This window comes from Arachis hypogaea, chromosome 13, assembly GCF_003086295.3.
Source record: "Arachis hypogaea cultivar Tifrunner chromosome 13, arahy.Tifrunner.gnm2.J5K5, whole genome shotgun sequence".
Lineage (NCBI taxonomy): Eukaryota > Viridiplantae > Streptophyta > Magnoliopsida > Fabales > Fabaceae > Arachis > Arachis hypogaea.
The window spans coordinates 104,634,454-104,658,815 of record NC_092048.1 but is presented as its reverse complement, the minus strand read 5'-3'; the positions used below and the strand labels follow the sequence as shown (position 1 = coordinate 104,658,815).

Here is a 24,362-nt window from a genome sequence, read left to right as displayed (position 1 = left end):
TAGAATATTAATAATCATTCTTAGCTTTTGTTGCTTTAATTTACAATTATTTAATTGCTCATTATTCAACTCTCAAACTCTCGTGGAAATTCCTAATTAATAAAATAGCATCCTTTCTTACAACTCGTTGGGAGATGACCTGTGACTCATACTCCCAGTATTTTTCTATTCTAAATTTTTGTGACACCCTTTTTAAATTGGTGAGGCGGATTTTAGCTGGTTAAGAGCTATACTTGCAACGCTGTTCTCTTATTAAAAATCTCTTAATTGGCCTAACTTCTGTCACGCACCAATTACTCTGGCTTGTAAGTTAGAATACTTGGTCACTTACCAAGTCCTCATTAAAAGAAATTATAGCCTGAGCATTTTGAGCATTGTTGTGTTATAAAAGGATGGTATCTAATCAGCGGGTGGTTCAAAATTTTGAAACTATGTCACATCATTTTGGCTTGGGAACAATTATATATGTATGCACTATGTAGATACTTGTGAATGTTAGTTATGTAATTGATTATGTGAAGATTTTAACTTCTTTGTTCTACTTTAGCAATCAATTTTGAAAATTCTTTGCCCTTTTATTCTCTTTTCTTTTTGTCTAGACGGGGGGGGGGGGGGATGAGTTTCTCTTATTTGCCTTTCCATTTGAAGTTTGAAAATAATGCTAATTGGTTTTAATAATAATAATGTTGCAAATTCAAATTTAGGACATGGCTTATTTATTTTAGGCAAATAGATGAGTACAATCAGTCATTTCATTAATTAAAGCGCAGATCAAGCTGGTATGTTTTGTTGAAGGTTTCCCTGTTTATTATTATTATTATTATTATTAAAGATCCCTAGTCTCCTAGTCCTTATTCATTATGGCCATTCTTCCCACTAAAGGGATGGTACTTGTCCCGTTATATTCTGTGAAGTATCAGCAATGTTGGCTAGTGTACGTCAAGATTAGAGAGATGACGTTTATCCTAAGTTTTGATCAAGAAGCTGGGAAGAGCGTAACGTGTGTGATTCACTTAAGTCCTGCTTCTGTTGTAAGTTCTTCATATTACCAGAAATGGATGAAGAAATTTGGTTTTGCACAGCATATCATGGCTGGGCATGAAAAGTAAGTTGCTAGTTTTTTTGGGAATCGCTCATTTTTTGTTTTTACTACAACACATTATTTATTACTCTTGTTTGCTTCTATTGTTCTCAGGAAGAATGTAGAGATTCCTATCTTGAAAGCTAGTGCAAGAATTGCATCTCGACTTAATTATGTTTATCCTCAGTTCTTTCCAGCTCCAGGATTTAGTTCCCGTAGCAAATCAGACAAAGAAGGATTTAGTTCCCGCAGCAGATCAAAATATGATGATTGAGGAACCTTGGTTGTGTGATTCTACTGTTCCTTCTTGTTTGGAAAATATAAGGAGAGATGACTTGGAGATAATTCTTCTTGGAACCGGTTCATCCCAACCATCCAAGTACAGAAACGTGAGTTCAATATATATAAATCTTTTCTCAAAAATAGGTTTGCTCTTGGATTGTGGTGAAGGAACCTTGGGACAACTCAAAAGAAGGCATGTCCATCTGTATTCTTTAAACACATTTTTACTGTACTGCATTTGTTTGCTATTTTAATCTGAATAACTAATTAACACATCCTTCGAAAACAGATATGGCACAAGTGGTGTTGATGATGTTGTGAGAGCTTTAAGATGCATTTGGATTTCACATATCTATGCTGATCACCACACTGACTTGGCTAGGATCCTTGCTCTGTGCCGTGAATTGCTGAAGGCGGTGCCTCATGAACCAGTTATTGTCGTAGGGCCAAGGCAGCTTAAGAGATATTTAGATGCTTACCAAAGACTCGAAGATTTGGATATGCTATTTTTAGATTGCAAGCACACCACATCAGCTTCATTGGATGCTTTTGAGGATGGCTGTGACCTGAACAATAATAATAGACTTAGGGGGTAATCTAGGAAGCTAGTCTGAAGTCCATGATGAGTCAAGATCTGTGACCAAGGCTCCTGCCATGAAGGGTTAGTATAATTTTGGTCTGTTTTCTTAGTTTTTTCCTATACAATTCTTTTGCATGGTTTATTTCATGTGCTTCTTTTGAGCTAAAGATTGGATTTAGTTTCATTATCATAAATATAAATTCCATACTGAATAAATAAATGAACAATAAGCATGCTAATGCTTATTAATCCACTTTTCTTTTTATTTATATTATATTTTGATTCCATTGATTTTCTTTGACGTGGAGTTAAATTTTTGGTATTCCCTGTTTTTCATGGTTGTTAGTAACGAGCACAAGAACTGATGAGGAGGTATTTTCATTTTCCCCTAAAACTTTTTTTTTTGAGATAGGAAACTATATGCCTTTGAGAAGTTTTTCTTCTAATCATTTAACAATATACATACAATTAACAGATTAATTGAGACTGGAGACAGTGAGCAAATCTTTCAGAAGGCAATTCAGGAACAAGGAAGAGGATAGGTTTGTCTCATTTTGATACTTTCTCCATCTCTTCCTCTTCGTTTTCTTATTTAATTTTCTAGTTTTTTATGTCTTATTTAAGTTTTTTTAACTCTATAAGATATATGTTATTTTTGTTAACATACTTGAAAGTTCATGAAAGAATAGATTTTCCATGTTTTGATTGCAGATTACCTATAGTGTTCCTTTTGCTGTCACAGCGGAGTTGACTGCTGATTCTGGTGGTGGCCAAGGTTAGTATTCAATGCTGAAGATGTGTGCTTAATATTTGATCAGCTAAGATAAGTTTCTGATTTCATGACATCCAATTGGATGTGCAGGATTGGTTATATGAGTTCTAAATCTTTCAATCATTGTTCCACAGGTAATTTATTATTCTCAAATATTGTTGTTATGAGTGCATTCATGGGTTAGACTCTTGTGCAAGGTCTTCTTGATTTTGTTTTGTTTTGCATGAGATAAAATCAGTTTTAAAAATTAAATTTAAATTAATTTATTTGATTTGCTAAAAATATGTTTAAAGCGGAAAAAATTAGCTTCCAATTTTGTTGCAATCAATATTGATTATGCTAACTTTATAATAGTTTGTTACGTAAGCTAGACGAGATGAAATCAGTTTTAAAATTTAAATTTAAATTAAATATTTCTGTGGAAATTGAGTATTCTGGGTTTATTTATGTGGAAATTGAGTGATTAGAGTTGTGAGGAAGTAAGACTACAATAGCTTGGGGGTAGTATTAAGCTGTATCCACTTGCCCTTTTTCTTTGTTTTCTCTTGTTTTGGAGATTTGATTTTTGTTCTTTTTCATGTACTTTGCAGAAAATCAATACTCTTTTGAGTCAATTTTCTCCATATATTAGGATGCATTCTACATATTGTACTGGTCATGGTTAGTCCTTATGGATTCAATTGACATAATTTTTATTAGAATGTTGTGTAATGAGTTTTTTGTGCCATAACAAAATGAATAACTTTCATTATTGACATTTTTTTCATGTATTTTTCTCTGCTGTGTACTTTTACTGACATGCAGTACTTTGAAATTTTTGTAGCCAAGAAGTGTAGCCCTTTTTCTAATTGCATAAAGAGATATAGAGTAGCACGACATTACTCAAAACATGCACGGGATACTGGTTGATTGGCTTGTAGAGATTTACATAATGTAATTTTTCTCGTATAATAATGTTATGAATTATACCTGATAAATTTAGTATGGTTGAACAATACACTGAGGATTATAGTTGATGTATCAATACACTTTGTTTATGTTTTGAATTATATTGACTTTCTTGTTTACAGTACTTTTCTTTTAGTTTGATAATACGATGAATTTGTTTATTTTTTGAAATATTATAAATATTCGAATACAAATTAGATAAAAATTTGTATTTATTAAATTTATATTTATTTATATGAAAACAGGTTTATTTTGCAATGGAAAAATCTAAAAAAAATTCTATTTTACCTTACTGACGGATTTACAGATAGATTTTCTGTCTGTATTTAGAGTTTGGAATGATTTTCCAAAGCTCTAATTGTCGACGAAAAATTTGTCGAAAAATCTATTGCTAACTACCGACAGAAAATCCGTCGAAAAATCTGTCTCTAATTACCGATGAAAAATCCGTCGGAAAGTTTGACGTTCCAGGAAAAAGGAGGGGAGAATTTATCGAGGAAAAATATGTCGGTAACTGGTAAAAATTTGTCGGTAAATTATCGACGGAAAAAAATATGTCGGTAAATAATTTTCGACGAGGCTTTTACAGAGGGACGAAATCTGTCAGTAATTTTGTCGGTAACCAAAAATCATCTGTAATAAAGACCAAATCTATCTGTAAATCTGTCTGTATTAAGTAATTTTCTAGTTGTGAGTATTATTGTGCAATTAATAATAATAATAATAATAATAATAATAATAATAATAATAATAATAATAATAATAATAATTTTTTGGATGAAGGACTGTTATGTCTGACAGAAAAAAATGTTGGGAATTGATCTGTATATTTAATTTTCTTTGGGGACTAAACTGTCCGTTTTTTAAATTCTTAGGGACTAATCTGGGTAATTACTCTGCCGGAAAATGAACTAGAGACTGATTTGTCTGCCGGAATAAAACCTTAGAGATAATGTGTGTATTAATTTTTCTTAAAGATTAAAATATCTGCTTTTAAAATCTTTAGAGATTCATTTGGGTAATTGCTCTAATAATAATAATAACCACTAAATAATAATAATAAACATATAGTATAATAATAATAATAATAAATATATAATATAATAAAAGTACAATAATATAATGATAATAACAATAACATCCGTAATAATAATAATAATAATAATAATAATAATAATAATAATAATAATAATAATAATAATAATAATAATAATAATTATAATATTAATAATAATAACAACCGTGTAATAATAATAATAATAATAATAATAATAATAATAATAATAATAATAATTTCAAAACAACAGCAACAGTGTAATAATAATAATAACAATTAAATAATGCTAACCATAATAACAGAAAAATTCAAAATAATAATAGTACTAATAACAAGTTAACAATAATTAAATAATAATAACAATAATAACAGAAAAGTTTTAAATAATAATAATAATAATAATAACTAACAGTAACATTAATATACTAACAACTATAATAATAACAATAAACAAATAAAGTTATCTATAATTAAAATAAAAAATACTTATATATTAAGTATTATTCGGGTGTTTAATAATATACTCTTGAGCTAACATAAAATCAATCATTTTAGTACAAATAAATTTATATAACAAAAAAAAATCTCCCACAATCTTTTTTGATTTTCTCTCCTCACACACAAGTTTTTTCTTTTTCCTTTTGAAGAACACTTCTTCTTCACCAACTTAAGCAAAATGCAAATGAATATGTAAAGCATATAAAAGGCTAGCTTGTATACATGTCAAACATGCAATATCTCTCTCTTACAAAACGCAAGTTGGCATTTGCCCAGCGCTCCTAAAAAAAGTGGTCAAAGTGGCAGATTTTGTCTACATGTAAGAGACACATTTCGATGCATGCTTTCATTTCTTGGCAAAATGCGAAAAAGCAAGTTGCATTTTGCATAATCATTTTTCTTTTTTTTTTCTTTCTCTTCTCCTAACAAATGCATGTTGCATTTTGCAAGTCTGTGAGGATTCAGATCTACATTTTTGTATAACACACTATAATACAATATACTTGAATTAAACTACTTTTAAATTTATTTTTAAATTAATTTCTAAAAAAATTTCATTATTGTTATATTTTTTAATCAAATTCAACCGCAAATATATTTATCGTCGGATGAGATCCCAATAAAAATTATTCAACAAAAAATAATTATTCTAATTGATGCAAAACAAAACATCATTATAGTTGGATTTCTTCGAAGAAAAGTGTCATGGTTGACTAATAAAAAAAAAGGCTTTTTTATTATACAATCGAATTTTCCAAAACTAAATTTTGCGGTAATATTTGCAATTTTTTTTCAATTACCTTAGAAAAAATTGAAAGTAATTAAAATTTTTAATAAATAATATTTTCTATTATTTTAATTTTTTATTCGTAATCATATGATAAAATTCACTATTTAACAAATTCGAATATAAATAATATTATGTATTACCAAATAACAAAAATTGTTAATATAAAGTTCTCAATCAAGTACTATGAATCCTAACTAATAAAATTAACGGTGGTTATCGATTCACATAATCATTTGTGTTATTCTTGTCACCGTCTTTTTCCTCTTATGTTGGCAATATCACGATTAATGATGAATCCTCCATAATAGAGTTGTCTCTTACAGGAATTTGTTGATAGTACATCATAATATCCTCTGTTATCTTATGGTTCTTTTTTCTATCCCTCAAGATTATTTCAACATCGGTCGCTAAAATGACTTACCTATCCGCCTCTACTATTGACTCATGTTCATCTAAGTGAGCAAGTATGGCGTGAATCCACTCCTCAACTTCATTCCATGGTGGCCTTAATCATGCAAGTTTTACTTGAGATTGTGATTCGTTAATATAACTTTGTGATGGTCTCTTGAAAACATAGAGGTGTATTTGTAGTTGTGAAAGATGTCGCTAAATGACCTGACCAGAAAGTTTTAGAAAAGAAAGATCATTTTCCAGAAATGCTATTTTTGATTGGCTCTTCAAAAGTCTCCAACCAACTACATTAAGATTCACTTGCATAATAAACTCCAGCTGCTACGTCCTTCCCCGTCAATGATCTGCTCTGTCATGTGGCTCCCGCATGCAAAAGGAAAGTGGAAGGGCTTGAAACCATTGTTCTTCGCTCCATCGTGCACTTCCGTGTCGTTGTGGAGTCGCGTGGATGCTCATCTGTCATGATATCGTTGTTGTTGTGCTTCCCCCTTGCCCTATTGTGTGCTACTAGATTGCTCCCTCTCCCCTATCTGTAGTTCATTCTTCCCCCTTGCCCTGTTGTTCCAATTTATTTCCTTTGTCTTCTTACTTTTGTTCCGATTTAATTTGTTTGCTTGTTGATCTATTAATTTTGCTCCAATTTCATCCCTATTGTTTGAATTTATTTATTCTGTATTTTGCTTGTTCGAATTTTGCGTGAGAGCACCCTCTACTCCCTCCTCCGGTATGGGTGTGCCCCCTTATTTTCAGGTTTGTTCCCTTAATTATTTTGTTAATTTGTATTGATTTGTTTTAGATTTATATGTTTAGTGCCTTTTTCTTCTTTCCTTATTCCTTGTTGTTGTTCTTGTATTTTGTGTGAATTTATAATTTTGCCAAGGGAAAAGAGTGAACAAAAAATTCATGATGAGATGTGTTTGTTACAGAGACCACTATTGCAATTATTAGTCATTGTCTCTCATTAGTACTCTTTACAGTTACAAAAAAAATTAGCATGGTTATTGATTATTATTAGTATTAGTATTAGTTAGTATCAATTAATTGATTGAACTTGCTAGTTGTGATTCGAAAGGTTAAGGATTTGTATGGTTTTATAATGACAGATTTTTATTTTTACTACCCAATCATATCCTCATTGAAATTGGCTAAGTAGTTAATTCTGTTATTTTGCAGATACCTAGTACACTATGCTTTAGTATGTATAAATAGCTATTTGTCTTTCCTTGTTGCACTTATCTTTCAATTCAATACTTACCAACTTGTGAGAATTATTGCTTAGCATGATTTAATAGTACAGCTTTTGGTTTCTGTTAGTATATTATTTTTGTTTAATTCTTAGTTTCTCTTCTCTATTGTAGTTAGCTTATTGAACCTACCATTCTCACAATGTGACCCCAATAATAATAACCATGCCTACACAGTTCAATATCTCTCTATACTAACAATAATTTAAGTGGACCTTACCTCATACAATGAATTGAACCATTGGATGAATATGAACACATTAAGTTGCTTTTGTTTTGTTTTGATCCACATTTAGCTCAATGAAAATATTTTTTCTGAATATGTAATATCATAATTTTTAAATATGTAATTAAAGGAGTAGTGTCAATAATACATATTAAAGAAATTTGGGTTAGTGTGTCACACAAACAATTAGTAGTATACACTTATTTTTCTGTTTAATTAAGTAGGACTTGAATAATGCTATGGTGGATTAATTAGTTAGTAATTATCACTATATTTGAGTAATTAAGTATTATTGAGTAATTAAGTATTACTGGGAACATAGATAAGATTCTGTACCTAGAATTAAGAATTTAATATTACCACTATATTTTTTATTTCTTTTATGTTTCTCAACATTAAACTATCCTATGTAATTTAAAGTTTGTAATAACTCTTTTGCCTTTAACAATGTAGTGAGTATACTATAATTCTACTATAGATATTTGCTTCCGTTCTTCTATTAGAGAACTAATATGTCTGCTACAAGGGACAAAATCTAAATTTTTTGTTGGTGTGGATTACTCATCCACCTCTAGTTTAGTGAACTACCGAGTGAAGCAACTTGTGTATTCTTGTATTTGTGCACTACATCAGAATAGGTTAGTTTCATGGTCTCTTACTATTATTTTCTAAGCCTTTGGCTCTTTTAAATCTAGCTAATTGTTCTCTTTAATATAATTTTGATGCCATTGATATGCATTTATTTTAAGTCTATTATTATTATTATTATTATTATTATTATTATTATTATTATTATTTAAACATGACTAATAGGTTATTATTATTCTTAACATTAGACAAATAAAGAAACAGATATTGAATAACAAAAAAATCATGAAATCAACAAAGTCATAAGAATTAGAATATTGATTGACACCAAAGTCCAAATAGTGTTTGAGTATGGAAACACAACTATAGTTCACACATAAATCTTATGATTATCACAAGGTTACTAAAAAACCTTAGTTAAGGAAAAAGGTAAATGTCAGGAGTTAAGTCCAAAGGAAATTTGTAATTATAGTGTAACATATGTTTCAAACTCTGTCTTTGCTTGTACTTGTAATCAAAATAGTTGTTTATTTGTTTGTTTAGTTTTTATATTTGTACCTAATTATTTCTCTTTCTTTATGTGCATCTATGACATCGCTTTAATGCTTGCACTTATTTATAATTCTTTAAAGAAGGGTAGTATTTGTTTTCTTCACTTATATCATTATCATGATTATTTATACCCTTTTTCTTTGGTTTTCCATTTTCTATCTTCCATGGCTACACCTTTTAATATGCAAGCATCAATTGTTTCATCACTTGTAAGCATCACTTTCTCCTTTATGTATTACTTTAGTTATATGCTTCGAAATTACAGTGTTGACCCCTATAATATATAAAGTTTATAAATCATATCATATTCTTTATTGTATATTAGATACATTGCATAATGATGTGGAGTTGAAGTGTTTCCTGAAATTGGTTTTCATGTATTATTGTGAATAAAAGTTTTTGTATGAATATTACTTTTCCTAAGTAGAGTGATGATGAATAGATTTGGGTGCTGCTTTCTGATACTGTTTAGTTTTTTCCATCTTGTCCATGCTATACTATACTTTGTATCTTTTGATAAAGAATTGCTGTTGTTTTTGATTCTAGATTGTCCTTTCTTATATTTGTTTATTTTATGTCTAGCTCGTAATTTATGTGCTCTAGCTTGTAATTGCTTATGTTTGCATATTTATGTTTGTAGAAAAGAATTGTGGAGATTGAAGAACATGATGAATCCTCTAAACTATTGTCTTAAAATGATTTACTTGCTCAAACTCTCAAAAAAAAAAAAAAAAAACACGCGACTAGAGTGCGTGGCATAAGCTTCAAACCAACTTTTAGTCAACTCTTTGGTAGGAATTCACATTAGCCGAAAAATGGAGCTCAAACAAAGGGGTGCTTCTTGAACTATAGGCAGAGGTGGCAACCTAGAAATTGAAAAGAAAGGTAGTGGAGGATGAAGTAGCACTACAAAAATATCGACAGATGGCGGTGCCTTTTAGATGCCCACATGTTGAACCAGCAGAAAAGTACATTTCCTTGATTCCTACATTCAATGAGGAGCATAGGCTTCCCGGAGCACTTGAAGAAACAATGAAGTATGTGGAAGCACTTTTGATTTCTCTTAATTGAATTGTTTCAAATTCTCAAGCATTTCGGGTGTTTTATGAAATGCTTATTTGTTTTTCTTCTTATTGAATGCAATAATTCATGTTATTTAAGAATAGATTATCAATTTGTGAGGGAGGACCAAAATATGGGTGAGAATGATGACAATGATTCCTCAAATATGGTGATTTTACCATTTTAGATTTTGGAATTAGTTTATTTTATGGATTTTTATGAGCTTTGGATTTTAGCTTATTTTACTTAATATTGTTTATTTAGTGTTCTTTAATGCTAATATTTTAAGTTTAATAAAATATGATATAAATAAAATAAGTTACAGAAAAAAATGGTATAAACTATTGCAATTAGTCATTTTTTTAAATGTCATGTATGAAACTGCGGCCGTTCAAAACAGTCACATCTTTTATAAAAACCACATAAATTTGCTACTTTCAAAACCGCTGCAAATTATTTTTAAAATCCATTTACTAAAATGGCAGCAGTTTTGCAACTGCCGCAAAATCATTTATTTGATTTGTAGCGATTATATTAGCGATTCTTGTAAACTGCCGCAAAATCACATGCCCATGCCCTAAATCGCATCGCTTTTTGAACTGTTGGTATGTATTCTGCGGCAGTTCAAAACTGCCACAATTTTCCAAAAAAAAAAAACTGCCGCTATTCGACGTGTCTCTTGTAGTAATAATCTTATATAATCTACCAAAAGTCGCCTCTAAATAAAGAATTTTTATTTAAATAAAACTTTTTATTTACTAATTTATGCAATGGTCGGAAGAATTATATTTTTATGTATTATATCTCAATTTTGCAGGGTTAGACTGCAAAAATAAAGTAGAAAGCAATTTTGAAGTCACTTTCTCCAGAAAATCGAAGGAAAAAGATATGATATGAATAATGTGTTACACTACACTGCTCTTCAAGAGCTTATTGACATTTCTACTCTCTAAGAGCTACATTTCTTATTTACTCTAAAAAAAAGTATTAATAAAGATTCAAATAAAACAAAAAACAAAATTAACACTAATAAGAAAAAAATTTAAATTATGTTTTAGTTCAAATTTTAAAAATTTTGTATTTTGATAAATTTATAAATTTATAGTTAAAAATTATACTTAAAAATAATTAAAAATTATATTTTAATTCATTGGCATCAATATTATTATAGAGATTTTTTATATTGAAAAATTTAATTTAAAATATAACTTTCTAAGGTTGCAAAAGGGTTCAAACTTAGTTTTTCAAAGTTTGAAATAACTAACAACGGCATCATGATATTTTTATATAACTATTAATTTTATAAATTAAATAATAATTTCATTGGCATGTTTTAATTATTTTCTAACTCACATGTTGTATAGATTTAGTTAGTCTCTTTATATTTTTTTATTATGACTATCTTTTACTTTTAATTTTAACTTTATTTTTTAGTGAATATTATTCTAGTGAATAAGTATATTCTTATATTGGTGTTAAAGTAGTGTCAATTAAAATTAAAGAATGTACACATAGTAGAATCATCTAAAATTAGTCAAAGTTCTAATACAATGAATTTTTAATAAGAATATATATATATATATATATATAATCAGTCATAGTGTATTTATATATAAATATATATAGCTTAATTTATTTTTAATATATTTTATATTTTAATATGTATTTTATATTAATGGTTAATTTTAGTGTACATCTAACATGATTAATTTTTAATATATTATAATGTAATCATATCTATCTCAAAGTATATATTTGGGTAAATCACACAAACAAATCAAATAGGATCAATATTACACAAATATCTTAAAATAAAATGGCTTATATGCATGTCTGATTTTATTTCTATATAAATCAAATAAACTAAATTCGATTTATATTTTTTCAATGTAAATCGAATCAACTACTTCTGCAACAGATATATGTCGATTTAGTAGTGATACAGATTATTGACATTTTCATATTACTTTTAAAACATAAATGTTAATAAAGAAATACCCCCATTTAGATTCAAATAAAATATATAAAAAAAAAATCAAAGCGAATAAGAGTAGAAATTCAACTTTTGTGTTTTAGTTCAAATTTCAGAAAATCTACATATTTATAAACTTATGAATATAAAACGGAATATTAAATGATTTCTAAAAATTCATTAAAATCATCATTTGACTCATTAGTATCTAAAAAATTATTATTGGGACTTTTGATGTTGAAAAAATTAATATAAAGTATAGCCCTCCAAAATGGCATAGGAGTTAAAATTGAAATTTTTTCAGAGTAAAAAATAACAGATACTTATACAATATATAAATTGACCAACTATATTTATACAATATCTTACAGAAACAATTAAAATACTATATCAATTAAATTATCATTTAATTTATGAAATTAAGTATAAAACTTATGTTTTGATGATTTTATGCTCTGAAAAAATCCAAGTTAGAAGTAACGTCATCAAAGCAATAAGTTCTATACTTAATTTTACAAATTAAATGATAATTTAATTGATATAGTATTTTAATTATTTCTCAAATTACATATTGTATAACTATCAGTTACTTTTAATTCAAGTTTATATTCAAGTTTTAACTTCTATGCCACATTGAAAGACTATACTTTATATTAATTTTTTTACATCAAAAATCCCGATAATAATTTTTTAGCTGCCAATGAGTCAAATTATGAATTTTAATGAAGTTTTAGAAATTGTTTAATGTTCTGTTTTACATTTATAAATTTATAAAAATGTAACACTACAAGAATTTGACAAATTAGCGACGACTTTTTGCAAGAAATATTTTTTGTCACTAATCCGTCACTAACTTACGAGGAATTAGTGACGCACTAACGTCAAAAATAATGAGCGGTCTCATACTATCCGAACTTGAGAAAAGTGACTGAGTAGCGAGAGATTCACGAGTAAGTTTATTTCTCGCAAATTGGCTTTTGTAGCTAAAAAAGAGCGAAAAAATTTTCTCGCTAATTTGTCACAAATTAATTAGCGAGTGACAATGTTCTAGCAAATTAGTCACTTAGAGGTTCAATTGAATAAAAGTAAAGTAGTGAGGGATATTATTGTCACTGTTCCGTCGCAAATGTTTGATATACAATTAGCGAGAAACAATTCACACACTAGTTCGCGCTAAATAAACTTTCTGCGAAAAGGCTAATTAGTGAGGAACAATGTTCCTAGCTAATCCGTCTCAAAGACTTGAAATATATTTTGTGATGGACAATTTTCTAGCTAATTTGTCACCAAAGTTTTTATTTTTTAGTGAGCAACTAGTTTCTCGCTAATTTGTCGCATGAGATTGTAAAATTCAAAATTAGGGTAGCAACAGAAAATAGTCGTCACTAACTCGTCGCAACAGATAAATCATTCAGCTAGGGAAGTGTTCCTTGCTAATTAGTCGCTAAAGTGGAAATACGAATATTAAGCGCCTAGGACCTAAGCAGTGAGAAATTTGCGACCGTTTAATAACTGACATACTTCATTCGCTGATTTCAAGTCATTGATTAGCAGGCAAAATACACTTGTCGCAAGTTTAATTTAGCGAGCGACTTGGCAACTGCAATCTTGTCGCAAAGCAAAAGCTATATCCTAGCTATTTTGTAGTAAATTACTCGCTAATCTCGTTGGAGATCCTCGCAGAGTTATAACAAATCCAAAGCTAATCAAGAATTTTTTAGAAGTAACTGGTTGCAATTGAGTCACTAATCAAAAGCTTATTTAGTGAGGAATTAGCGACCGCTTAACAACTGATAGATTTTCTTTGCTTATTTCATGTTGTTATTAATTTGTGAGGAAAAACGTTAGTCCTTATTCCGTCATTACTTTAACTAGCGGCTCACCAGATACTATCGTACCTGTTCAGCCGTTTTTCTATTGAGTTTAAGAAATTAATTTGATATTTTTATTTTAAAATTATAAACTTAATATTAATAATTAAAAATAAATTTATAAAAAAGATAAAATATATTAAATTATTTAACATGTAAAATCCATAAAATAAATAAATTTAAATTAAAAACTAAGATTAAAAAAAATATTAGGTTGTTATTATATGTAACAAAATCAATATAAACACTTACTAATATTATTTAAAGATTAGTTACTTATAAATATTATTACATTTATTTATTTTCTCAATCCTATTTAATTAGAAACAAATTTAAAAATTTATATGCAAATCATTTTTTATCTCCGTCTATAATTCTAATAGATAAAAAAATGTATTTCTTCAATCTTATCTTAAACATCTTTAATTATCTTTAATTTTATTATTTTTTAAAATTATTAATTTTTATTTTGATTATATCATCTCATCATATTATACACTATCCTTTTCTCTTTTTATTCTTTATATATGTATAATTATTATTGTCTTTGATTAATATAACTGTCATTTTAAAAATTGGTCAAAAATATAATTATCAGTTAATTTTCCTTCCTTCTCTTTACAGTTACCTTTTTATTTTACACATAGCTTATATCCTTATTGTCTTCATTATTCTACTGAGTACATGTAGTACTCTTTTTCTATCTTTTTTCCACTTAATAAAAAAACATAATGATAGATATGTGTATGGAGAATGAAAATAATGAAAATAAAAATAAAAAATTTTAAAAGAATAATGAAACTAATGATGATAATAAAATATTAAATATAAAATTTAAAAAAATTAGCAATTAAAATTATGCGAAAAAAGAGTTATTTAAATTTAAATTTTTACATCTGCTTCAAATTAAATAAGATTGAGAAAATAAATAAATTTACAAATATTTATAAATTTTTATCTTGATTGTTACATATAATAACAATGTAATGATAATGTAATTTGTCACAATTTTTTTACTAATCTAAAGCTATTTTAAATGAGAGAATAATTAAAGTCCCAAAGTCGTGACTAATAATTAGCTAACTAATTTTTAATAACTAATAACTTACAATATTCTAGCAAGATGTTAATTCTAAAAACTTTCACAAACAACACAAATTAAAAGCTTTTTTCTTAAAAAAGATTTTTTTCCAATTATATCACAAATTTGTTGTTATTTTTAATGAGAAGTTTACTGTTTGAAATTAATATAATTTAATGACAAGTATAAAAATTTAATATTTTTAGAAAATGTGACATAATATTGATAATTTTCAACCACAAACTATACTAGAAAAATATATAATAGATAAGATAATTAAATTATTATATATGAGGATTTATTTGCATATAATTGTACAAATTTTATTATTAATTAGAATTATTTTGGAATTCATTCAATAAAGATTAATCTGAGTTAGCTCTTGTATTAATTAGGATCGTCAAAATGAGCCAAATCCGTCGAACTAGCTCGTATACTTGACTTAAATAGATGAGTATTTGACTCTAAAATCAAACTCGTAAAAATACAAGTCTAAACAACTTAGTTCAATTAACTAGAAAAATAGCAAATTAAGCTAGCCGACTCCCAGACCAAACTGATGCCTCTTATGTTTTTTTTTTTTTAAATAAACTAATATATTTATTTTTGTGAATTCGACTTGAAATCCGACCAACTCCTAAAAAAAAAAGTAACACGGTAAACTTAAAATATTTTTTTGTGGCTAATTTTTTTTTTTAAATTGTTCACCCCCAAAAAATTGGAGTTTTTTCCAATATTCTTTGCTCAGGTTCAATGTGATCAAAACCTATTAGAGCTTTCAGAAGCTTGATTGCTGTTCCAAAATTCCAAATTTTTCAAATTAAGCTTGTTATTATCGTCTTCGTGAGGATGTTGGGAGTCCGTCAAAGTTATAGGAGGTCTAGTAGATCTAAGTCACATGAAACCTAGACAAGGAACCCAAATCTTAACAAATTAATGTGCAAAATTAACATGTTGTTCATAGAAATCATTGAGAGATTAATGTGAGTTACTATTATAAATTTTGGGGTTCTTAACTCAAATATATCTTTACCATTTTTATTTTTTTTTATGGTATTTCTTAACTCGACAAGTTAAGAATTAATATGTTACGTATCTGAGTTATGTTTAATAGTTTGTCACTAGTCAATGAATTGTTGCATACACGAGATGTCGAGATGAGATTCGAATAGTGAATACTTACTATTTGTTTATGTAATATATATTGTTCTATAAATTATACTTTAAATAATTTTTTATATACAAAGTATCTAATAATGTATATTTAAATTGAGATGATTTATGAGATTTTAGTTATGGATACATAAATTATAAAATATAAAAATATTTTTAAATTAAAATAATAATACAAATGATTTTAATTTATTTATTTTAATATAAAATCATTGACATTTATATAAAATATTTTTCTATTTATTAAAAAATTTTTATTTATCCTATAAAATATTTTTTAAAATTTAAATTCGTTTTTAAAAAAATCAAAATAAAAATTTGAAAACAAAAAAATTATAATGACTCAAAATTAAAAAAAAGCGCTTAATTTCAAAAATAAAAAATACACGTATAAGTGCCTTTTTCATTATTTCATATACGTACGAGCGCCATCTTCAATACTTTAAACCAAAAATGGAAAATTTTATTATTTTAATAGTAATTTTCTTTTGTCATTATCATTGTAGCCACTTTCTTAAAAACAGAAAGACAAATAAAAAATATTGCTTAAAACAACTCAAAATGACCTAACCCTCGTTGATATTGTCTCCTCCATACCTCCTGTGCCGAAAATCAGTCTCCCACATCCAGTCAAAGACTCAGCGTCCCCTATCGTCCTCCTGTTGTTCCGCCATCGGCGCTGCCAGACAGCACCAACCCTGGCTTGCATCCCGTGACCCTTTCCTTTTCCTCTCCCTTCCTCTTAGCGCTTCTTTGTCTTCGTCGTCCTCTCCGGCAAGGCTCCACGCAGTAACAGGCCAGCAGCAACTCAAATTTCAGGATCCCCAACCGAGAAGGCAATTCTTTCTTGGGCCGTGAAGGTTGGTCCTACTAATTAGTTAGCTTGTTGGTATATATGTATGTATTGATGTATTGGTTTTGAAGATGAACTTAATTAATCGATTCATGGCAATTGGGGATGAATTTTGATCTTACCAGATCAAATTCGACAGTTCTCCATGTCTTCCCCTTCAATTTTGAGAAAAAGCGAGGCAGTCTTCCATCTTTGGATCTTTAATTGTATATTTTTTTGCTTATACTTATAGTTCAAGACCGTCTTTTGCTATGTTCCTTTTAGGCAGATAATGGTCTTTCTATGAGCATCCAAGAAACTGAAGTTGCAAAAGAAAGCTATGATATTATAATTCTTGATGATAACTTGGCATCAGTAGTAAAGGTAACTAACCCAAACCACATGCATGATCATCTGTTTATAATTAATTAAACTGTTTTGTGTGTTTGTGCGGGTAATTTCATTCAGTTCCAGCTCACTGTTAACATTGCTGCTCTTGTAATGAATGTTGTGGCCACGGTATCTGCTGAAGAAGTTCCTTTAAATGTAGTTCAAGTGAACCACCATTTCCTCACTCTTTAATTTGCAGTTATATGTTAAGTTTAGTTTTGGTTTAATTTGCTTACATGCAACTTTTGTGGGTTAACCTGATCATGGACACTCTTGGAGCCCTTGCACTAGCTATGGAACCACCAACTGACAGCCATATGCGCATATCACCAGTTGGCTGAAGGTTTGTATTGCTTCATTTGGATCTGATTTCTGCATTTTAGAATGTCTCTCGCCTTAATTTCACACCCTGTGCTCTTGCTCGATCTTTTAGGGAATCTCTTAAAACTAATGTCATGTGGAGGAACTTAATCATACAGGTAGTAGCTAGAGTACATCATTCTTAATACTGTGCCGAGAAATTAAACTTGCACACTGTCCTGTTGTAGATCATCATTCATTTGTGTGTAGCCTGGAAACATATTACATATGCCTCTTTGGATCCTGTCACTTTATGATCTTTTATATATTTGCTTTCCCGGGCTATCTATCAAGTGACCATTCTTCTCATTCTTAATTTTGGTTGGCAAAGTATTAATCTAGGTGATGATCAATATTCTAAATCTCACTCCTTACAAGTGAAGAATACTTTAATATTCAACACATTCATTCTATGCCAAGTAAGTAGTGAAAACCTATTTAATTAATTATTTAATTTGGAGATAAATCTGCGATTTCTTTATACAATGTGTCTCTGTCCCAACCCCTTCCCTTGCAACAAAATAACTTTATAGTGCAATATTATACAGAATACCAGATTCTTATTGGGATAGTTGTTGTTGTAATGTTTTGACTCAGATATTTAACGAGTTCAATGTAGAAAAATAGATCAAATGAATGTCTTCAAGGGAGTGACTAAGAATCGTCTCTTCATGGAAATTGTTGGAGTGACATTTGTTCTTCAGGTGAACAGGCATTCAATTGTTATTCTAAATTAATCAACAGTGCTATTGAGTCCTTAGATGGCGCGGTAAACATGCATATCTACTCCTATTATTCCGTTTGCTAATCACAAATAACAATTTAATGAGTTTGAACTTGTCCATTTGTATGTTACATTGTAAGTGTAATGGGTTGCCGTGGTATCTACTTTTCATCATATCATTGTTTGATTATTTTGTATTTAGTTATTTATTCTTTTGTTCTTGAAAACATGATGAAGTTAATATTTCTGCATTTTCTTATTGCTATATGTATATACTTTTCTTTTATTTTTTTTTGAACTAAAGAGCTCAACACTTAGGTGGAGCAAAGAAACAAACAGCAAAATAAAAAAATAATTTCAATGTCATCTTTGGCATAGCCATCAACAACATGGATTATCTACCATACCATGCTGCAGCACATGAGAAAGTTTGAGCCACACAATCAATGACTCCTGTTGTCTTGCTCTGAAATATAGCATCATTCCAACGTAACCAAATGTTCCATATAGCTGAGAAGAACCCAACTAGCCAAAACTTATGCCTCTCTTTTCTCATTGACATTGATCTCTAACTCTCAAAGTGCTCTTTTAGAGTACCGGAGGCAGTCCACACCTGTCCAAATTCTGAGATCCATGCACACCACACCTGCCAAGAGTACTCACAAGTAATAAACAAGTGTTGTATATTTTCAATATCTTTCTTGCACAACACACACATTATCATTCTGTGGTAAGATTCCCAACCGATTTAGCCGGTCCTTTGTATTGACTCGGCCTACCAACACAAACCAAGTGAACAACTCGACTCGAGGTGGAACTGAACCTCTCTAAATTTTCTTTGTGAATCTGAATCTCAGAAGCTCCGCATCCAACGTCTCTTCCTGCACGACTTGCACAAATGAGTTAGTTGAATAAACACCTTCCTTGTCAAATTTCCACACGACTCTATCCTGCACTTCTGCTATCAATTTAATAGATTGCAAGACAAGAAGCATCTGGTCCAAAGTATCTATCTCCCATTGACGTAGTTCCCTCCTCCATTGAAAGTGCCAAACCCACTCAATCCCATCCTAGAACTCGCAATCCTCAATTACTGATCCTTTTTAGTTTGAAACCAAGAAGAGTCTCTAAAAGGAGTCTTTCAACTTTTCCACTTGGAGCCATGTATCCTCCCAAAATATGGTAGATCTACCATCCCCTACTTCCATAGCAAGGTCATCAATCATCTTCTGCCTTACATGTTACTCTTTTATTTGCACTTGACATATGTCTCTCCACGGTTCTCCTCTTTCTGGTAGTTTCTGAGTTGACAGCAAGTGATTTGGGTTCAAGCTATTACAAGAGCATACAATCTTCTTCCATAGGGGACAATCCTCCTTTGAAAAATGCCACCACCATTTAAACAGTAAAGCTGCATTACGGATTACCGCATCACCCACCCCCAATCCTCCTAGCTTCTTAGGTGCCTGAATCATCTCCCACTTCACGAGAGCCATTCCAGGCCGTCCATCCTCCTTTCCCTAGAAAAACCTCCACTGTAGAGAAATGATTCTTTGAGCAACTGCATTTGGCATCTTATACAAGCTCAAGTAATAAACAGGCAGGCTATTGATTACCGACTTAATGAGTACCAACTTTCCAGCCTTACTTAGAACCTTTGCTTTCCACAAGCTGAGTTCCTCTTCCACTTTATCTATAACCAGCTTCCAAGTTTTTACCAGCCGCGGATTTTCTCCTAGACTAATACCAAGATTCCTCACCGGTAAGGCTGCCTCCTGACTACCAAGTAACTGACACATTCGTCTTACCCACTCCTGGCTGCAGTTCACCGGTATCAAGTTGGATTTCTCAAAGTTAATGCTCAACCTAGACATCATTTCAAAGCACCTCAGCAACCTCTGATAGAGTTAGCGATGAGTCTGCTGCGATAGAGTTTGTCATTAATCAGTGACTACCTTTTAGTCTATTTCTTTTATGGAATTAGCTTTTAATTTAGTGATGTATTTGCGACTATCTATTCAGTCGCTAAAAATTTTTTCGAACGAATTAGCGACTATTATGTTTGCATCACTGATCTGCAACTTGTAATTAGCGAGGAAAGCATTGGTTGCTAGGCAGTAGCTAATCCATCACAAATTATATTTTGCGTCAGATTAGCGATGATTTTACGACTCTTTTTGTAGTAGCTAATCGGCCATATTTTTGTAGTGTAGATTTTTTGAAATTTAAACTACAACACAAAAGTTAGATTTCTATTCTTATTCGTTTTGATTTTTTTGATATTTTATTTCAATCTAGCTAAATGGGGGTATTTTCTTATTGACGTTTATATTTTAAAGTTAATATACGATATGTCAATAATTTGTATCAGTAGTAAATTAAATCAACTAGATTCGATTTACATGTATATGTTGCAGAATAGTAAATTAAATCAAATTAATTCGATTTACTATTGATATAGCATATATAGTAAATTAAATCTACATTGAAAAAATATAAATTTATATAGATTTATTTTAGAACATACATGTAAGCTAATTCACTTTAGGATATTTGTGTGATTTTAATCCTCAAATGATTGAATTACCTTATATATTTTCCATTACTTTTTATGGTGCTTAATTTCTTTTTTTTTAAATTATCTTTTTTAATGCATTAAAATATCACAAAACATGCTTTATTGTTTTAAAATATCTAAATTTAAGGCTAGTTAATAAAACGTTAAAATATTTACCAATCTTAACCAATTTTATATTTTCTTTGTAGGATTTAAATTTAATATGTGACATTTGTACTCATATTAAAATTATTATTAATAAAACTTTTAAACTTTGTATATTGTTCATATAAAAAATTTTAATAGATACTCTTAGAATATATATTAACTAAATTCTTAAAATTTTTACCAACATCTCCTAATGATATATGTTAAGAGTATCATAAGAAAAAAAATTAATAATGAATTTGCTTAATCAAAATGGAAATGGTTGTTGAAGTAATTATGGAGTATTAGTCGAGTTGAAACTTGAAAGTGGCACAACTTGCGGTTACCTCTTTTCAGTCAAAGGAAGTGGAAGACTGATATGATACAGAGAGTGTCATGTCACGTGATTGGTATGCCTTCTGTCGACTCCACGTGTCATCTGATTATTGGATGTATAAACTGCTGCGTTTCGTAAATGTCTATCGTCCGGTATCTACTTATCTCATCAGTCATCACCCATCACCTCACCAACCGGTAACAAATAAAAACAAACTGCATGCTTTTGTTTTGTTTAAATACATAATTTTTATGTTACAGAGATTAAACGGTGGTTAACAAGTAGGGCCGTTAGAGTTAGATTTTCAGAGTTTCAGAATTCAGAGTTTGATGATAGAATATCTCGTATCATTTCTCCTTCCATTTCAGTTGCTTTTCCTTCGCAAATAGTACACACAGACTTGGCGATTTTTGCTGAAATTAGTCAAATTACACCTGCTAGAATTGAAGCACAAGGTTCTCTCAGTTCATTCGGTTCAAAACTTATATAGTAGTAAGGAATATATGAACAAGAAGCGCAGTTATTCGATTTCGGCACTATTTACTTAATTTATTTACCCTTCTTTTTCCGGTAAAGGTGCCGTTAAAATCATTATTTTGACGTGTTATTATTTTTTTAATTGTGCCTACAAACTTTTTCCGGAAAATTTGTTTCTCCTTTTGTTCCATTGGGCTCCCTCCCACTTGCGCTGCTGTGTTCTTCTGAGGTCTGTCTGTTGTCTTTTGTGTGTCCACGCTTAAACAGTGGTATCTGTATCTAGTCATGCACGCTCTTATATGTTATTCTCTTCCCTTTTGAACCCCATACCATACCATAACTTTTCTTGGAATTTAATTTTCGCTTTTTATTAAATTATTTAACTAAAGCGAATTTTAATTATATTTTTTAAAAGAGTTAAAATGAAAAACTCTAACAAAAAAAAAAACGTTTATCTTTTTAATATTATTAATGCATTGAATATGTTTTTTATTAAGGCTTTTGGAAGCAAAAACAATCAGCAGTGTTAAGCTAGTATTTAAATTTAAATTGATAGATTCATGGATGGTATGGGAAGTATGTGTGAAGTGTGATTACTGATTAGTCTCACCTTTTAAGCATCTCTCTCCGACGTGTTCTTTCTTAGCTTTCTCCTCTCCTTTGGCCCCCTTTCCTCTCCTTTATTATCTTCTTTTCTTTATTCTCTCCATTCTCCAAGGAATCTATCTCACATTCACACTCACACTCGCTCACAAACACATAACCTTTTCTCCTCTTCTTCCATTTCACTCTTCCAGACTACTCACCCCTCTACACTCTCAACACTGCATACAACAACAACAACAAACATATACATGGCTGCAACTACTGCTTTTTCTTGTTCTGCTTCTTCTTCTTCTTCTTCTTCTTCTTCTTCTTCTTCTTCTTCTTCTATGAAGCACACTACTCAGCACCTCAACCGAACCAAACTCCTCATGGAACAACAACACCCAACCAAGCATCCATATCCTAAACTCATACGAATACGCGTCACCGATGCCGACGCCACCGATTCGTCCAGCGACGACGAACCACCTACCCACTCCTCCACCCGCCGCCGAGTCAAGAACTTCGTCAACGAGATCACCATTGCCTCCTCCGCTCAAGAAGCCAGCGCTACACTCGCTTCCAACAAGAGAAAGAAGAAGGCCAAGTCTACCGCTGCCATCGCAGCTCCGCCCAGCCGCCGGCGTCAGTCAAAGGCCTTCTCCGGGAAGAAGTTCCGGGGAGTGAGGCAGAGACCATGGGGCAAGTGGGCTGCTGAGATAAGAGACCCTTCTCGCCGCGTTAGGTTGTGGCTGGGAACCTACGACACCGCCGAGGAAGCCGCCATGGTGTACGACAACGCTGCCATTCAGCTTCGTGGCGCCGACGCTCTCACGAACTTCATCATTCCGCCGGCGCAGTGCTTGGCGGAGGATAACAATTCCAGCGAAGAAGAATGCACTCCAATCAGCAACAAGAAGGAGAAGAACATGTTGTCTCCCACTTCGGTTCTTCTTCGGTGTTGTTCGGAAGAAACAGAATGCGCAACCGCCACCAGTGAAGAATATGAGTATCAGAGCGAGTCAATGTTTCCGATTCCGAACGATTCACTCTTTGATTTCCAAACAGAGGAGCTTTTCAGCGATGATTTTTCAAGTGTGTTTTTGAGCTCGATTGACGAGACTCTTTTGGATTTCGGTTTCAAGAGTAGTAGTCCTTGGTACATAGATTATGATGGCACTTTCCAAGAGATTGCGGATTTCTTTGTCTCCGATCCTCTTGTGGCTCTCTGACTACTCACTCTTATTCCATTCTTGTTCTTCCTTACTTGCATCGCCATTTCAAAGAAGAACGGGCAAGTTTTGTATCGGCGGGAAACAAATGTTGCAACTTGCAAGCAGTTTTGTTTTAATTAATTTCACTTAGTCCAACATCAATGTATGTATTATTAGTCTTCACTCTTCAGTTTGGTTGTATCTGTGTTCTAGTGTAGTGCGGTCCACCCTAAAATATGTATGTTTTGATTTTAGTTGTGCAAATTCATGATTTTGGCAATTTGAAGGGTCTATTTTTGTGTTAATTGGTAAATGAATCATAGATGAAATGAAAGGCTCACACGCACATCTACCGTGAGCAGTGAAGTTGTACGTATGTCCTCCGTCCAGAGTACTTGAGATGAGGAATTTATCTTTTCAGTTTTCTCCGTATTTATTTGTGTTGCGGCCTCTACTTAATGCCTTCAGCTACAAACTCACCAAATATTCAAATCTTGCCAACAACTTTAATTTCTTACCAGAAATTTTTGCTGGGGGTCGTTTCGTTAATC

At 30.6% G+C, this 24,362-nt stretch overlaps 1 protein-coding gene and 1 pseudogene across 1 annotated transcript; both read left to right on the top strand.

Moving 5' to 3' along the window:
• Positions 1-884: 884 nt before the first annotated feature.
• On the top strand, positions 885-2,819 carry LOC112735193 (tRNAse Z TRZ4, mitochondrial-like; annotated as a pseudogene).
• Positions 2,820-16,632: 13,813 nt separating this feature from the next.
• LOC112732494 (ethylene-responsive transcription factor CRF1-like) lies at positions 16,633-24,115 on the top strand. The gene is made up of 2 exons (XM_072212207.1): positions 16,633-17,048; positions 17,306-24,115. The coding sequence occupies exon 2, from the start codon at positions 22,867-22,869 to the stop codon at positions 23,827-23,829; it is 963 nt and encodes a 320-aa protein (XP_072068308.1). The 5' UTR covers positions 16,633-17,048; positions 17,306-22,866; the 3' UTR covers positions 23,830-24,115.
• Positions 24,116-24,362: the final 247 nt, after the last annotated feature.

Excerpts from the sequence above, each read along its gene's own strand:
- LOC112732494 (XM_072212207.1), top strand. The coding sequence starts at position 22,867 with ATGGCTGCAACTACTGCTTTTTCTTGTTCTGCTTCTTCTTCTTCTTCT.